Source organism: Micropterus salmoides, unplaced genomic scaffold (assembly GCF_014851395.1).
Source record: "Micropterus salmoides isolate LMB-PRFRI ecotype aquatic unplaced genomic scaffold, ASM1485139v1 Ms_hic_scaffold_9, whole genome shotgun sequence".
NCBI classification, from domain to species: domain Eukaryota; kingdom Metazoa; phylum Chordata; class Actinopteri; order Centrarchiformes; family Centrarchidae; genus Micropterus; species Micropterus salmoides.
In genome coordinates, this window is record NW_024044681.1 from 22,569,946 (window position 1) to 22,587,887 (window position 17,942).

Here is a 17,942-nt window from a genome sequence, read left to right on the forward strand (position 1 = left end):
GTTATAAGGAGACTAGAAGGCAGGTGTTTGGCTTTTAAAATCTCTGTAGTAGTAGATGAACTGTACATAAGTGTTCTGCAATCTGCACTGTAGACGTTGTGGTAAAATATTTTTTTCTGAATGTGTAATAATGGGGTCTGTGTGATTTGCTGCTAAGGTGTGAGAATTCACTGTTCACACTGAATTTGTCTTTGTGTTTACTATTGTGTCTGTCTTTTATGAACCAATAGGAACCAATCTCTGCACCTGCACCTGAAACACTATGGAGTAAACTGTGACGACTGGCTGTTGAGGCTGATGTGTGGTGGTGTTGAGATCAGGACTATCTATGCAGGGCACAAACAGGCCAAGGCCTGCATCTTCTCCCGCCTCAGCTCAGAGCGAGCTGGCACGCGATTCAATGTCCGAGGAACAAATGACGATGGTCAGGTGGCCAACTTTGTGGAGACTGAACAGGTGACTCAGACCTTTGACAGTTTTCTTGAATCTCTCTTCTTATGATGAGGTAATTTGATAAAAGCTGGTGATCATCAGTTGCATCAGTTTCTATAAGCTATAAGCATGTAAGTTCTGTTGTCAGGTGCCTGTCAGAGCAAGCCCAGCGGGAGGCAGTGACATATTCTGCCACACACTGAAAAGCTTTAGCCAATTTGTTTTTGCTTGTTTACTTTTTTCTTCATTGGTGCAATATAACAAAACAATAAAAGAAGTGAGACAGAGTTAAACAATGGTGGACGTGTGGCATTGAGACGGGAAAGCAAAATAGTTTGACATTGACAGTCATCATCATCATATACATATACATCATCATACAGAGGAAATGGGAGTGCAGTGCCAAGTAGTGTGGAAGTAGGAGTCACGGATGTTTTGTGTGCAGTCAGTTTTCAGTGTGCGAATCCCATTTTAAACATTTTTTGCCAAGTGAGGTGCACTCTGTGGATTACCTTGTACTGTATGAGCTACGTGTAAATGTTAGTTATTCAGGAGACAGGAGTCGGCAGTGGGATTGATGAATAGATCTTGTTGCCAATTTACTGGTGTTACAGATATTGTTGTCAGATTTGGATATCAGTTTTTTGTTTTTCTTAGATGGGAGTTTTTTTTTGGAGATGTGTTGTTGAGAAAATCTGAAACTAATGGCTGAATAGGGATAGGCCTAATTGAAAACAGATCATTTGTTTTTAGGTGTGTTGTAATTTTTATTGTTGCTGTTCTGCCCATGATGGATATTGGTAGCATTGTCCAATGTTGAAAGGTCATCATTTATTGTTCAGTGTAATTGGGTGAGTTTCAGATTAAACAACTCTGGCATGTTTGGGGGAAATCTTGATACCTAAATATAATATAAAGTGGTGTATGGGTTGCTGCTCCCAGCTATTTATGCTGAGAGGGAGGATGATTGGTTTAGTCCAGTCAATAGAGTAGCTTGAAATACAGCTCTATAAGATGGTGTCTTGCAATGATATTGAAGAGTTTTGGAGGAAGAGCACTATGTCATCTGCGTAAAGACTCATTTTATGTTGTGTGTTAGCAGTTTGGAGACCGGTCATATTGACATGTTGACGAATGGCTGCTGCTGGGGTTTAGTGAAAATTGTGGATAATGAGGGGGAGAGTGGGCATCCTTGCTGGTACCTCTGTACTGCTGAAAGCTTTAAAGCTGTGATGTTAGTATTCTTTGTGCATATTGTGGCCTGTTCAGCTTCACTTCAATTGCATATTGCCAAATCAATAAAAGGTTATCTCAGAGCAGTTGTCATATTTAGCAGGTCTAGACCTTACATAAATAATATTATTTACAGAGACCCAATAATTCCCACCATGAGCAAGCACTTGGTGACAGTGGCGAGGAAAAACTCGCTTTTAATAGACAGTATCCTCGAGCAGAACCTAGACTCCTGGTGGTCAGCCAACTGCCTTGATAGAGGAGTCATGTGTATGGAATACTGACTCAGTTAATAAATAATAGGTGGAATAGTCTAAGTGGTTTCAACATGTATCATGGACACATTTGTGTTTAGAGTCACGTGACCTTGATTAATACAGTCTATTTAAACACTGGTTATCTATTGACTGTTCAGGAGCAAATCTGTTGCACGCTTTTATTTCAGTCCACACATTGACAGAAAACACATGAATATGAATTTGCAAGCTTACTTTTCAACTAACTGTTTCCCTTTTTTATAGTTCCTTTTTTCCTGTTTCAGGAAACAAACACAAAGCTGTAGGTTGGACAGAATAAATGGAACTACTAGAGTTACAATGCAATGTAATGCAATGCATCCACACGTATTTGCTGCCTCAAAAATGACCATAGAGGTCAGTCAACATTAAAGTCTGAATAGAAATTGAACATTACAAGCTTCAGATGTATAGTGGTAATTGCAAAGTTTTTGTATTGGATAATATGGTATTGTCAGGTGTTCTGATTATTTTGGCCCTGTAGTGTTGACAGATTTTGGTGATGCTGAGTGATTTGGGCCTCACAAATGTGCGTGTGTCGTTCTGATTTCTCCTTTACGTTTCCTTTGTGTCCTGACAAAGCGGCCACAGACACACATGCTAGTATTGTTTAGAGTCATTTCCCTCTCTACATTTTACAGTCATAGATGATTTTAAATTATGTTAGTTTGGTATAGTTTTAATAAGGCTGTATTACTTTTAATTTCCATAGTTTGTTTTGTTGTTTGGGTGGTCGATTGGGTCTGTTTTGAAATTAAGTGTTTAATCTGTTTTTTTTTCTCTTTTCTTTACATTTGTTGCAATACAGTGTTTTTATCACTACATGTGTGTTCTGTTACATTGCAAATTAACTTAACCAAACTTTCCTCTTGTTTTGTATAGGTTATCTTTCTGGATGACAAAGTCTCATCCTTCATACAGATCCGTGGGTCCATTCCTCTTTTCTGGGAACAGCCAGGAATCCAGGTAATGGAAACTAAATCTATCACGTACAGCCACAATTGAATGGTGAATGTGAGGTTTTTCATTACATGAAAATCATAAGCCCTCATCTTTGGAGCTCTTGCAAAACAAAACAAAAAACCTTTCATTTGGCATTTTGTGTGTTAAAGCCAGGGTATACAGAATCTTTTTTTGTTATATTTGTTGAAATTCTCTTTACATCCCGATAGCAATCAATAAATCAAATGCTTTGACACAAAAATGTGGCTGTCATCGGACTGTAAGGTTTCATTCTGAAATTATTTGTTGGCTTACCTATCTACCTATCCACCTACCTACTTACCCCGAACACTCTGCCGGTCCACTAATTACCTATGAAAAGATGCTTTGGAAGGAGACCTGAAGGAAGGGGCTGTTCTGTTGTGTTTTTTTGTTTGAATACGTTCAAAGTCTAGCTCTCTCTTGCTAGTTCTCCAACATGTCTACCCTAGCTTTAAGACAGTGTTTAGAGAATGAGATGTCTCCTTGTAATTACACTGGATATCTTTATCCTAGTTTTAACACATTTTGTCCATACTGTGTTCAGAAAAAGTCCATTAAAGGTGTTTTGTTGCACCTGAATGAGAATCGGCACCCTAAAGCGCTGGATGAGAACCCCCACCTGGTATAACCTTTTCTTTTTTTTGGCTCTTGCTGGTGTTGGCGCTTTCATACTGCAGATAGGGGGTTCTCTGTGCTATGCCAAAGGCCAGGGGTGAAAACCAAGGCAATCCCATTATTGATTTTTATCCAGGTCCCATACACAGGACCTGTCCAGGTAATGCTATTTTGGAGATTTAAAGCAGGAACTAGAATCACCTATTACATGCACACCATAAACAAGATCTCTGGGATTGTCCTGCCCTTGTCCTGACATTGCACAGACTGGTGGATTAGTTCAGACGTGGGGGAGGTTAATGATAGATACAGTGGTTGGTAAAGGGCATTTTTCTGTTTTCCTCAGCTCCCAGACATCTTTGGTCAGGTGAGAGCCTGGTCTGAAAACATTCCCTAACCACTTCCCTTTCTTTCACTTAGCTGATATTCCCCAGGCAACTGGATAAGTGTTGATTGATAATATGGAAGACAGAGCTGTTAACTCTGTTGGAGGGCCAAGAGGAGCCAAGACATATTATCCTATTCAGGTCTATGGTTTGGTCAAAACACAGGGTCGTGGGCTCGGGGTTGTTTTCAGACATAACTGTAGTCCTCCTGCTTATAAAGCCCTCTTTTAGGTCTTAGTCCCCTCTACCGATTGTGGCTTAGTAGGCTTCTTTTCTCCTGCCTATACTCTGTAATTCATTCCCTGAGCAGGATGGATAGTTTCGGTTTATCCAGAAGAAGAGTTATTGATCTCGCTACAGTTAGTTTACGTTAGAAATAGTTGTGAATTATTCTCTGACTTGTACTGCCCCCTCTTAATCAATAAGTTGTTAGAGTCCTAGGTAGATGAAAATCTTAGTAATATGTTTTTTATAATAGTTTTGGGGAAAGAGCCTTTATCAAATTAAGAAATCCTTCTGAACAAGTGCGTTCAACCGTCTAATAATTCAATTACAGATAGAATTTCCTCACCTAATTTATTAGTTATCTATCATTAATAGTTAAGTAACAGTTTCTTTACTCAAGGACACACCTATTAAATGGCATGAGATATGTAACATTGAAATATGTTGTGGAGATTGCTTTTAGTAGTTTAGGACTATCAAAGAGTTCAAAGGGTTATTTGAACAGTTACACTCCATGTATTATCTGTTGAGCTGGAGTAAAATTTTGGTCTGAGGTGTACAGCTGTAACATGAGTCCTTTCAGATGCCATCTCAGGAAGTTATTAAATATGCATAACATAGACCTGCACAACAGTAGAGAGAGGAAGGAGTGACAAAATGGACGCAGCATGGAGCAAAATGTCTCGCCCTGCCATTCGCACGCGTAACCAAAATTGGCACACATAAAGCAGAGGAAAAGACGGTGTTAAAGAAAGGGAGAAACTGGACTCAGAAGGAAGGAAAATTCCCACAAGGACACAGTGAGAGGCAAAGTGCACACTGGAGATCCCAATAATGTCCCCAGAGAAAACGCAGTGGTAAAAATGATTGACTGGTTTGGATCCAGAATGCGAGTATGGTGCTCGTGACCTGAAGTGAGTGATCAGTTGAGAATGAGGAGGCAGAATCTGAATGATGCAGGAGGGATGATGACGTGTTTTGTTTTTTTTTCCCCTCTTTTCCGTTGATGACAAGCTATTAGAGACAGGAAGAGCAGATATTTGAAAAGCAAAAGAAGATGAATAAATGTCAGGAAAGTTTGTGCACAGGCACAAATGGCTGGGGAACAACAAGGGAACAAGTAAGGACGTGCAGTGCAAAGGGAGTAGATTTCCGTGTTACAGCCACTGCAAAGGGGTCCTGCTAGGCCTGTCAAGGTGCAGCCATGCCTGACTTTGCTTCTCTGTAAGGCTCTTTGGTGTTTCTCGTGATTCAGCCAGCACCGGTATACTCTCAAAATGAAGTGTGTATGAGCGTTAGTGAGACAAAAAGCAAGCAGAAAGGCAATGGAAAACTTCTATTAAAAGTTCCATTAAAGGTGTTTGAGAGATGACAGGCAACAGGATTTCTCAGCTGCTCGGTATCTGTCTCTGTATGAACAAATTTCCCTATGCTGCCCCTGTGTCGCTGTTGTCCTATGCCATTCATGTTTTTTCCACTACGGTATAAAGGTCTTGTTTCCGATGTTATCCAAAATTTCAATCCCAACCTAATTCTTCACCACCAGGTTTTCTGGTCATCTGCATCGTGTGTGTTTGGACAACTGTCTTTTAAAGGATTTGATTTTAAGTTAAGGACACTGTGACTTCTGTCTTTTGTGTCTTTTCTTGCTGTCTCTACTCTGCAGGTTGGCTCTCATCGTGTCAAACTTTCAAGAGGATTTGAGGCAAATGCGCCAGCATTTGAAAGGTAATTAAAACGCCTGTGTGTGTGTGTGTGTGTGTGTGTGTGGCAGTTTTCAGCTGCTTTATCTGGCCTCCAAAAGATTACCACTCCTCTAAGAAGCAGGCGAGACACCATAATGCTATGTCTCCTGCAGTCACTGCCTCAACCACAATAGAGGAAAGCTCTCCAGACTTCTTGAAGAGAAGATGTTAATTGAAGTGTGTCCTCAGAGGCCGGTTTATTGCACGGAACAGAAAGGACACATTAGTAGCCTTTGATTAGCAGTTGACCTGAATAAACCCGTATTTTATATTGACAGTTTCTTTGCAAAAGTACTTCTTTGACTTTTTGCATATCTCTTTTGGAGATGAAATTATTTAACAGTGGATTTAATGAAATATGTGTATGTATGTGTGTGTGTGTGTGTGTATGTGTGTGTGTGTGTGTGGGGGGGTTTAATCATCATTAAACAATAAAGTACTGAAATTCTTTACTTATGAATTCAGATCCAGAGACTATTTTATGCAATTATTTCTTCTCGGTAGTTGTATTTTTCCAAATTGTACTCTGAAAAATAGCTACAGTATTCTGTAGCTATGGATTGGCTCTTTGATTACTCGTCTTGTCTTGACTGGCAGTAAATTGTGGAGACCAGGTTATCAGCCTGATACCAAAAAATGAAATTTAAATTTTGCAGCCTTTCCCTGTCTAGACACATTGCAGATGCTGGGTCAGCAACAGAGCAGCAGCATCCAGAGTTTCTAGTTTAGTTAAGGACATTTAAGACAGATTGTCACTGGGACTAAAACCAGGTCCTGTAGAAGAACGTTGATCACCCTAATCACTGTGGCACACCTTGATAGTTCCTTGATAGCTCCTTCCTTATCAACTTTCTGTAGCCACCCTATCAGTCTCAGCACAGCCATGCAGTTCACTCAAGGCAACATGTTGATGTGAAGCTATGTAAAATTCTGAAGACCACTAGTGGTTCTTTCTTTTCTAGATCTAGATCTTGATCTTGGACTCAGCAGGGCTGAGCTCAGTATAAATGTTTCCTGTTGCTTATAAATATCTTGAGCATGTCAGGACAAGCACGTCAGATGCACCATTTGTGTTTTGCAACAAATTAGTCATTTTTTCACACTAGTAGTTGGCAGCACATCTGGTCAATATCTGTCCAGATTAGGACGTATGACTAATCCTTTGTAATATCTAGGCAGTCTAATGCAGTGACAGCCTAATATGTCTTTGTCGAAATTCCTTAGATAGTACAAGGCCAACAATAACATCTTTTTTAAACACTGTAACACTAGCAGAGTGTCGTCTAGGTCTGCTTTTCTCTTTGCTGGTTGGCGCTGCCATTCCATCCATATCCGGTCTCTACAACTTTGCAAAAACATGCATAAGCTAAGTCTTATTATGTACACCCATGATTAATCCCCATCATTTGTGTAATGTAGTCCCTCGGCTATTCAGGTGCAAGTGTCACAACTGAAGAAAGATGTATTGAAATATAAATAAAGATTACAGTTTATTAGGATTTATACAACTTTGGAATTCATTGCACATTCATATTTAATTTTTGATATGTCATGTCTCATTCAAAGTAATTTGCATTACACGTAAAAGTTTGAAAAAAAAAAATGATACAGACCTGTCAGTGGGTTTATCAGGATTTAATCTGAGAGATCCTTATCAAGCTTAAACACTCCTAATCATGAATACTTTCATATGTTATGATGAGTGCTGGTATTGATGCACCATTATTCTGTGATGTCATTTTAAACCTTTACAATGCTTATTATGTGGTTGTGTATGTGTTTTCCAGACACTTCACTGCACTGCGGAGGTTGTATGGTAAACAGGTGATCATCAACCTGCTTGGGAGTAAAGAAGGGGAACACATGCTCAGCAAAGCGTTTCAGGTGAGAGGCACCTTTTTCTGTCCCCCGACACTGACATGTACTGTAAGACATTTATTTAATGCTCCTAGCAAAACAGACTTGGTCCAAAACGCACTGGCTGCAAATGATGCGTGTCAAAACAGTTGCTGCCTTTATTCTCTTTGTAAAGCCACACACTAGCGACAGCAAGGAATTCTTCCTTATTCCAATGCCAGTACTGTGAATTCTTGTAAGGTCACATTTTTGTCTATGGTCTATTTATGACATCTAGTGTGTGCTGTGGGTGTTTTAGCAAATTGAAAGTGAAATGTACAAAACATTGCCTTTAAATGTAAATGTTTACTATTAATGAGTAAGCATAGTCGACTATATTAACAGCTGTTAACCGATGAATGTTCACAGATTACAATCAAAGAATTTCCTGGGAATTCAAGCCATTGGTTTTGTATTAATGAATGCAAACTGATGTTGCTTTGTGGGTAAAGGCAACGCACTTTGCATGCACAATGTTTTTGCATTCAGTTTGAATTTCTGGGAATGAGTCCTCTTCCTCTCTCTGTCACTCTCAGAGTCACCTGAAGGCATCAGAGCATTCAACAGCAGTGAAAATGGTGAACTTTGACTACCATCAAAATGTGAAGGGAGGCAAGGCAGACAAACTCCACAGTGTCCTCAAACCTTACGTCAGCAAGTTCATGGAGGAATGTGGGTTCTTCTACTACTCAGGAGAGACGGGTATCGTAAGGTGAGAAATAAATACCAACAAAGAAGTAGTGTACAAAGTACAAAGTACAAAGAGCAGTGTGTAGGATTTAGTGGCAACTAGCAGTGAAAACCACTCGCTTCGCTCTCCCATTCTATACGTGTAGGAGAAACTACGGTGGCTGTGAAACTCGCGAAAAAATGTGAAAGGCCCTCTCTAGATGCAGTCTTTGAGCCATATTCTGCAGATGGATCCCCTTATATCTTACACACGGAACCTTTTAAATTCTATAAAATAATATAATGTTTGTTATTGCTTCTTAACATTTTGACATCTTTTTAGGACTCAGGGTGGGACCATTAGGACCAACTGCCTGGACTGTCTGGATAGAACCAACAGCGTCCAGGCCTTCTTTGCCCTTGAGGTAGGACCGTGTCACATTGTGTTTTATGCTCTTGTTTTGTTATAAAATAGCATTTGCATTTCTTGTGTCAAAGGACATTGTATTTAGTGATAATGCTTTTAGTCAAACCCACTATTCTTTACCACACCAGATGCTGCCAAAACAGCTGGAGGAAATGGGTCTGACAGAGAAGCCCCAGCTGGTGGCCAGGTTCCAGGAGGTTTTTCGGACCATGTGGTCTGCAAACGGAGACTCCGTCAGTAAGATCTATGCTGGAACTGGTGCCCTGGATGGCAAGGCCAAGGTACACAACATGAATATACAAATTCACAGTAAATCACAATTTAACCATTGAGGCAAAAATGTGATGCTCAGCAGATTATCAAAGTTGTATTTGATGTAGGATTTCCATGATTTTACGAATTTTAGCACCTGATACTGTTAGAAGTTACTTACAGTAACGCTCAGCCTGTTGTAACAACATCCTCCCAGTCGTTGATACTGGCAGGGAACATGGAACTGTCAGTGACAGCATTTGATTGAAGCAAATTCAGCAAACTTCACTTTCAACTATAGAAAGAAAATATAGCAGGAGCTGTGTCAAAACGGTGATATGTAGGTTTTACCACCTTAAACAAAAACTGTTTGAAAATTCAGTTATTTTATCATGAACTTCTTTTATTTTGGTACACCAAGAGAGGTTCACGGAGTCTCTCAATAGTATCAGCCCTCACAACCTACTGTCACCTGACCTGTGACCAGTTCATCTATGATCAAGCATGTTCACAGTCATGGCCCCTTTCATGACTGTGACACATTAATAGCCACAAACAGAACTGTACAATAAAGGGAGAAGTCCTGTACTGTGTGTTGACAGAACTGAGGACTTCAGTTGTTACTTTGGACTTTGATATTCAGCCATAGATGCAGTGAGTTCTGCATGAACAGTCAATCCTTTCTGAGTGTAGAACTGTGTGCTTCTGTTTCTTAACTTGTGTGCTATCTCTTTCTGCTATCCTCTGGACCTCTCTACCTGTGTGGTAAGTTAACGAGCCAGTTGATGTTGTTTTTGAGCTGTGGGTCTATTTCTGGTGCATTGGATTTCAGTGTCTGGATTAGATGATGATGATGCAGGATGGGGTATGTGGGACCTCCTTTTTGTATGAAAAGTGATTTATTCTCCTCGAAGTATTCTGGTGATGCATACTGTCTTGACCTGGCAACTCTTGAAAGCTCCATGGGGATCTCTGCCGATCTACGTCTAGTTAGAATCTAGTTAAGAGGAGCAAAAAAGCAAAGGGAAATAGCTGTTGTTATTGTCATTTTCTATTTTTGCTTAAATTAACTTGCAACATCTGCGGTCTTGGTTGGATGCACCTGGAGGAATCAAAATTATTATTGCCATTAATTATGTTACACATCAATCAGTGACATTTTAAAGTGCTATGTCTGGCAGTTTTGATCCTTCCTGGTCAGTTCAAAAATCAGTATTACTTGGGTGTCTCTCATGTGTTCCTACTTTTCTTCTCTTCCATGGTTGGAAAATACCAACTTTTTTTCCCGCCACAACAAGTGAAAATATAGCTAATAATTTAGGTGGTTTTATCTAATTGAAGTGTGTGTGTCTGTGTGTGTGTGTGTGTCTGTGTGTGTCTGTTTTGTAGGCGGGAAAGCTAAAAGATGGAGCTCGTTCTGTGACAAGGACCATCCAGAACAACTTCTTTGACAGTTCAAAGCAGGAGGCCATAGACATCCTGAGGCTGGGCTCCACACTCAACAGTGATTTGGCGGACAAAGCTCGGGCCTTGCTCACCACTTCCAGTCTTTACGGTAATTCTTTGTAATTGATATGTATATATATATTGAATATGACCTATGTTTTATTGAGTCAACAGTTTGCATCTTCTTACAATTTACTTAAATTGTGTAACAAAGTTTTTGCAAGTTGCATATATCTTGTAATTGTAAATCAAAGAATATAATTTCCTTTCTGGGGAGGATTGTTTGAATATTTTGACGAGCTTTGTATCTGTTGTAGAAGCTACTCTGCACAAGTGTTTATCTGCTCTGTGTCAAGTAGGAAGTGTAATCTCCATGAGTCAGTTTCTGTCCCAGTTAGATTAACAACTGCTCTGCTAGAATTATCTGTTAAAGAACTGGTTAACCCGCCCTTCTCTCCTTTCTCTCACCCCCCCCTCGCTCTTGCGCACAATCTTAGTCACTGAGCCCGTCTTACAATCAGGTATAGTAACTGACATACTGCCCCCAGTGAATGGATCTTTTCATCCCGTCACCTAGTTCTCATATCATTTGTGTTTGCTACTCTATTATTGTTCATTCATTTATAATTCAACGTTGGTAGTGGTAACACTCTGTCGGCTGCATATCATCAGGCTTAAATGAAAGAGGATGCTGAATTTTGCAATGAATTTGACATCACTTTGGAAATGTACAGACAGAAATGAACCATTACCAAGGTTGATTAATTGAATGTTATGTTTATTTCAGTGAGATTTGTGGTTTGTATTCTTAATCCCATGCCCTGTGTTTTAGAACATTCCCTCTATTGTATTTGTTTTGTTTGCCTGTATGCCACCCTTCCTGCAGACAGACACACACACACATACTCAACCATTTTACACTCTAACCCTACTCCCCTCCACTCTCCAGCCTCCCCAAGAGTATTGCTTGGAATGTGTCAGAACTACCATAAATACACAAGGCCCAAGCAGATCCGGGTTTGTGTCGGCACCTGGAATGTCAACGGGGGTAAACAGTTTCGCAGCATTGCTTACAGAAACCAGACAATCAATGACTGGCTGTTGGATGCTCCAAAGAAGGCAGGCCATCCTGAGTTCCAAGGTATGTTGGTATTTATCTGCACTCACTGTTAGGATAAATGTCATCCCTGGAAATTATGTTTCATAGGGCGTTATTTATTAGGTTAAAGGAATTTTTTATGTTTTGGTAAAAAATGCTTATTCGCTTTCACTCTCATATCGCTACATCTGATTTGTTTAGTCCATACAAAAAAAAACAACCTGTTGTGGTTTAAAAGCGGGGTTATGTGCAGAACTACCTCTTGGCTGTGTGCCTCACAATAATGACAAGACTTCAGGAAGTGACAGTGGAAGTTATAGATATAAAAGTATGATAGTGCCACTATTATACCATTATATCTATTGGTGTCCATCTTCACTTCTAACTCAAGAAAGCAACTGGGCATATTTCCCAAAATGTTAAACTGTTTCTTTTAAGATGCAAGAGATTTCTAGTTTGAAGTTTCAGGGTGAAAGGTGGGAGAAAATGTGGACTGGGAAAAGTGAATAGAAGTGCTTCACTCTTCTTTAGTAACAAATGTTCAGGTACTACTTGCTGTAGCTGAGGTCCAGGGAACTAAATGGTCAACCGCAGCTGATATTGTTCATACTGAGCATTTGCTCGGTGAATGCGTTTACTCACACAAGAAAGAGCCTTGAAACGTGAAAGTTAAAATAGGTGACCTTAAAGGACAATTTGATATTTTATACTATCATGTTGGCTAGTCTGCCTATAGATTAGCAGAACATTGTACTTATTACTGGCATTACAGAGTAGAACGTTTTCATTAAAGCACTTGTCTGCTGTCACTACAGTGACGGTGGTTTTAAATCAATATACTACTCACAAAATGTCATTATGTTAAGATATCCAAATCATTTTGATCAGATATTTATGTTAAACATTGTGTAATTTTTTTCTTTACAGACAGCAAAGCCAACCCTATAGATATCTTTGCCATTGGTTTTGAGGAAATGGTTGAACTGAATGCTGGCAACATTGTCAGTGCCAGGTATGTGTGCCTGAGATAACAGACCTGTCTTTGTCCTCCATAAGAATGTCATTTTTAAAGGTGGCTGTGAATTATCTCAGATTATGAATTTGCTCTTTGTTGTCATTAAGATCAGGAAACATACTGATTACACATTACATTACATTTATTCATTTAGCTAACGCTTTTACCAAAGTAGCTTACAATTGCTGTATATGTCGCATGCCTCTGGAGCAACTAGGGGTTAAGTGTCTTGCTCAGGGACACCGTGGTCTCTCACACCAAAGGCATGTGTCTTATCGACTGCGCCATCACCACCACACATTATTTCAATATGACTTACCCAGATGGGATTTATGTAGGTTATATATCTATAAGAAGAATAAAGAATATTTTGTAACATGATGAAATGTTAACATTCCCGCTGACTCTGCTCTTTATGTTTTTAGCTTGTCTGTTTTTTAAATTTATTTATTCATTTTTTAATCTTTTTCTTTCTGTTCTTGCCTCAGCACTACGAACCAGAAACTTTGGGCAGCTGAACTACAAAAAAACATATCGCGGGACCACAAGTATGTGCTGCTTGCTTCAGAGCAGCTGGTGGGAGTGTGTCTGTTTGTTTTCATCCGTCCACAGCACGCACCATTCATCAGGTATGAAACCGTACACATTCTCACTTACGTGTACACTTTATCTAATGGTAACGTAAATCACAGGTATGGTAACAATTCAATGTGTTTTCCAGGGATGTTGCTGTTGATACTGTAAAAACTGGAATGGGCGGGGCGACAGGCAATAAAGGAGGTGTGGCCATCCGCCTGCTGTTCCACACCACCAGCATCTGCTTTGTCTGCTCCCACTTTGCTGCTGGCCAGTCACAGGTCAAGGAGAGGAATGACGACTACAATGAGATCACACGCAGACTCAGCTTCCCCATGGTAATAACGGTGACATTAACAAGTGACTTTTAAAGCACATTTATGCATAACATGAGCATAAACGCATCCATCGTGTTCTTGCCAGGGTCGCTTGCTGTACTCGCATGACTACATTTTCTGGTGTGGAGACTTCAACTATCGAATCAACCTGCCCAATGAGGAAGTAAAAGAGCTCATCAGACAGCAGAACTGGGATGCCTTGACAGATGGGGACCAGCTGTTGGACCAGAAGAACGCTGGTTTGGTATGGTCTACAGCACACATGCATGTTTACAGCACTGATATGTTTCACTTTCCCTCAACAGAAAACAGTGTACCATAACACTGACCCTGGGTTTTGTAGCCCGTACTGACGCAGACATTTTTTCTACAGATTTTCCGAGGTTTCATCGAGGGGAAGGTAGATTTTGCCCCCACCTATAAATATGACTTATTCTCAGAAGATTATGACACCAGTGAGAAGTGCCGCACACCAGCCTGGACTGACCGCATACTCTGGAAGAGGAGGAAGTGGAACTTTGACAAAACTGGTAAGATGCAAAGACACTGCAGCTAAGTCTTGCCAGTCTATTTCCCTTCCATCTCAGACCTATTTTATGAAGACAACACTGGGGAAAAAAAAAGGTTTTGGCTTATTTGTCCTGCCTGCCTTCTTTCATTCTATATGTGTGTATAACAGAATCTAAACTTCTGAAACATACGAATACTTTTATCTGTTTGTGTGCTTCTGTACATACAGTATATGTATTTGTGAATATTTTGCAGCTGAGGAGATGAATGTAGTGGGGGCATCTACATTTGGGGGGAATGAGGATGATCCAGACAACCCCTGGAGTCCTGGGATTCTAAAGTACTATGGCAGGGCTGAGCTTAAGACCTCCGACCACCGGTAGGTAACAAGATATATCTGTAAGACTGGAGTAAAATAATTATATTTCAGTGTCACCAGAATAGTATGCTGTTAAGTTGCTGCTTTTCCATCTTATGCGAAATCTGTGTTGTGATGTCAAGTGGAACCAACTGATATACAGACTCTGAAATAGAACAATGGTGCCAAAACACACACACACACACACATATATATATATATATATATATATATATATATATATATATAAAATCTCAGCACTGTCCTCAATGTCTTTCTGTAGGCCTGTAGTGTCAATAATAGACGTGGACATCCTGGAAGTCGACCCAGAGGCTCGGCACCAGGTCTACAAAGAAGTCATTGCCCTGCAGGGGCCTCCGGACGGCACCATCCTGGTGTCGCTCTGCTCCTCCGGCCCTGAGGACTACTTTGACGACGCACTCATAGACGAGCTGCTGGACAAGTTTTCACAGTTTGGAGAGGTCATCCTCATCAGGTGAGCCTTACATCGGAACACACTAAGGCATGTATCACCTTCAGACAGTAAGACTGTATTGACAGTGTCCTTGTGTATGCAGGTTTGTTGAGGAGAAGATGTGGGTGACCTTCCTGGAAGGTTACTCTGCTCTTGCTGCTCTGTCTCTCAGCGCTTCCACTGTAAGTCTTCCCTGAGTCTATTAATAAGTCTTAACATCCATCTCTGTTGTCTAAATTCAAAGTCGCATCATTAATAACCCCTGCGCTACTTTTGAAGATCTGTGTCAAGCTCTTGTATACCTGGTAACCAATGTCTACTTCTCTCTTGTCTATGTCTCGCACTTACATTGTAGGTCCTTGGCAAACTGATTGACATTCGTCTGAAGAGTCCAGGCTGGATCAAGAGTCTGGAGGAGGAGATGAGCGTGGAGAGGATCTGTGGCAGCATCCCCACCTCAGCCAGCTCCACCCTGCTTGCTGAGGACACGGACATGGGCGACGACGATTACGATATGGAAGGTGAGGAGAGACTCTCTAGCAGTCCCTAATCCATATCCTCAAAAATTTGGATATTATAAATGCCAATTTACGTTTGTGTTTTTCACCACCACTAATATCCAGAGGGCTGTAGAGATTACCACTTTCAAGGACATGAATTCCTGCTCTCTTGTCTCCTGTACCAGGTGATGTGGATGAAGAGGTGGAGGAGATCCTCCCCCAGCACCTGCAGCCTGGAGCGGGCTGTGGCCCTGGATCCTCCCCTCTCCCCTCCCCGCGCAGTAGTCCCTGTTCCTCCCCCACCCACGGAGAACCTGCAGCCCCTAACAGGCCTAGTCGTGCACCACACCGACCATCACAGGGTAAATACAGCATGTGCTGCATGACACACACCTGGAATCAGGCTAATCATCTGCTCAGGCTCCAGCCTCTACCTGTCTGAATATAAACTGTAATCTTGTTCTGTTTGTAATGCATGGAAGCAGATTTAAGTCCATCATCATTGAGGAGACAATTTCCAGGTAAAATGTGATGTGTAATGAATGAATCGATGTTGGGTGTTAGAAGGCTTGCTGTGTGTCTTACTATTAACTACCAGTTCCCATTTGAAACATGTGTAGTATTAAAATGTGTGCAGTGTTTGCTTCCTCTTTCCTTTGGTCTGAATGGTCTGAAACACTGAATCATGGCTGCGCACAAGGAACAAATTCTGGAAACAATTTCAAATGATGAAAAGTTGTTCCTCTGTTAAACCATTCCCTTTTCATGTATAAATGTGCAACTCTTTTATTTTCTTCTTTCCAGGGCCTCCTGTTGACTTCCAGCCCGGTGCCCCCACATCTCAAGGCATGGAGCCCAAACGCCCGCCTCCCCCTCGTCCCCACGCCCCCCCAGCCAGACCAGCACCCCCCCAACGCCCACCACCACCTTCAGGTAGAGCATCGTTCTTAATCTTCTTGTATACAGTTGATTAATTATTTTTAAATTATCTGATATTTGAATCACAGAAATATATCCTACAACCTTAGTCTGAGGAAGTAAATAAAGTCCTACATTGGAAGTGTGGATATTTATTTTTTCATATAGGAAATACTTGAGACAGATGTTAACATTTTTACTTTTATCCCACTGCTTTGCCTCATTCCTGAAGGAGGCATGAGCCCTCTTCCAGTTAGAAAGGAGTCTGGAGGTAAAGTGATTGCTGTGGAACTGTGTGTTTATGTGCTTACATAGCTGAAGCATTTAATGTAGTGGCTGCTGTCTTTTTTTTCTTTTTTTCTTTTTTTTTTCCCCCATCTGAAGCAACACACTGAGAAGCGCATCATTGCTGATTCAGTAAGGTGCCAGTAGGCCCTGCTCATTCCAGTTCAGTTTATATGGTGCTTTATACCAAGAAAATGTTTCTGACTTATCATGGATGGCAATAATGTCAGAACAGGAATGGTCATTTTCTTAAGCATGCCATATTGCAAAAAGCGTATAGATAATCCAGAGAAACCCATCACTCAGCTGTCAAAGAGGTGCTCTTGAGCATGTTGAACCTTGTTTGGGCTTCATATATGACTACTGACAGTTTATTGCAGTATTTCAGACAATTTCAGACCTGCTTTTCCTTTTGATTTAGCATTGCACAGCCTGCCCACAAATTTTTATTTGCTCCTTCATTCTGCATATGAATCATTTGCTCTGCACAGTGGCATTGTCACTGCCTGGACATAGTACAACGTTAGCATGCAGATGGTTGTATGATTCTTTAAAGGTGACCTGTTATATTATTGTATCATATTTTAATATAAATTCAGTTATTTGCTGTGTGTGTGTGTGTGTAGCATGAAGGGCCTACAAATGTCATTTCGTTATACAACCTTTACTGTACTTTTCCTACACTGCATTTCCAGCCCTGTATTGTAGTTCTGGGACTCCTGTGTGACTTTGCATTTAAATCAAAAAGTATTATACAGGCCCCCATTTCAACCTCAAAACAAGCTGTTGATGCTCCTGTCTCTTTAAGCCAAAAACTGTTCAAACCGGAGCGTTCAGAACGGTGGGAAATCAGAGGTTATGGCTCACAGGGATTTCTTTGAAATACATTTACCTCATTGTTTGAAGCTTTGGCCACATTTAACATGAACATCCAACATTAAATAAACAGAAAATACGGAAAAGCATAATGGCTCACTTTGAACAAGAAAGTAATTTCTTTACTGAAACATCAACATGACATGACTGAACCGTCTCCTGCACCTGACTGGGTGTACACACCACAAAGCTGTCCTTGTGTTTAGCTTCAGCTTTTTGACTTATTTTTGACCACCAAAAACAATCTCAGAATAAATTTTTTAAGGGGAAAGAGGTCATGTGGTTGCTGAGTCATGCCATGCTTGATTTTAGATGAATAACTCCTGCATTAAGTATGTGTTCATGAGGTTTTCAAGTTCAGGGAGGATGTTCAAAATGCAGTGCCT

General features: G+C 40.6%; 1 protein-coding gene across 8 annotated transcripts in view; it reads left to right on the forward strand.

Moving 5' to 3' along the window:
- The window catches only part of synj1 (synaptojanin 1), a 28,549-nt gene that overhangs the window by 2,278 nt on the left and 8,329 nt on the right, over positions 1–17,942 (forward strand). For 3 of the 8 annotated variants that reach the window (XM_038708002.1, XM_038708003.1, XM_038708004.1), the window contains exons 5-28: positions 231–456; positions 2,844–2,927; positions 3,490–3,567; positions 5,838–5,899; positions 7,704–7,800; positions 8,349–8,524; positions 8,825–8,906; positions 9,037–9,189; positions 10,550–10,715; positions 11,104–11,127; positions 11,556–11,747; positions 12,633–12,717; positions 13,209–13,349; positions 13,442–13,634; positions 13,720–13,878; positions 14,008–14,164; positions 14,400–14,523; positions 14,786–14,998; positions 15,081–15,159; positions 15,333–15,498; positions 15,663–15,839; positions 15,963–15,998; positions 16,282–16,410; positions 16,628–16,666. In XM_038708002.1, coding sequence (XP_038563930.1) covers positions 231–456; positions 2,844–2,927; positions 3,490–3,567; positions 5,838–5,899; positions 7,704–7,800; positions 8,349–8,524; positions 8,825–8,906; positions 9,037–9,189; positions 10,550–10,715; positions 11,104–11,127; positions 11,556–11,747; positions 12,633–12,717; positions 13,209–13,349; positions 13,442–13,634; positions 13,720–13,878; positions 14,008–14,164; positions 14,400–14,523; positions 14,786–14,998; positions 15,081–15,159; positions 15,333–15,498; positions 15,663–15,839; positions 15,963–15,998; positions 16,282–16,410; positions 16,628–16,666 — 3,038 coding nt within the window. The remainder of the gene's footprint in view (positions 1–230; positions 457–2,843; positions 2,928–3,489; positions 3,568–5,837; positions 5,900–7,703; positions 7,801–8,348; positions 8,525–8,824; positions 8,907–9,036; positions 9,190–10,549; positions 10,716–11,103; positions 11,128–11,555; positions 11,748–12,632; positions 12,718–13,208; positions 13,350–13,441; positions 13,635–13,719; positions 13,879–14,007; positions 14,165–14,399; positions 14,524–14,785; positions 14,999–15,080; positions 15,160–15,332; positions 15,499–15,662; positions 15,840–15,962; positions 15,999–16,281; positions 16,411–16,627; positions 16,667–17,942) is intronic. The other 5 variants (XM_038708006.1, XM_038708009.1, XM_038708005.1 and 2 more) reach the window with 5 other exon arrangements.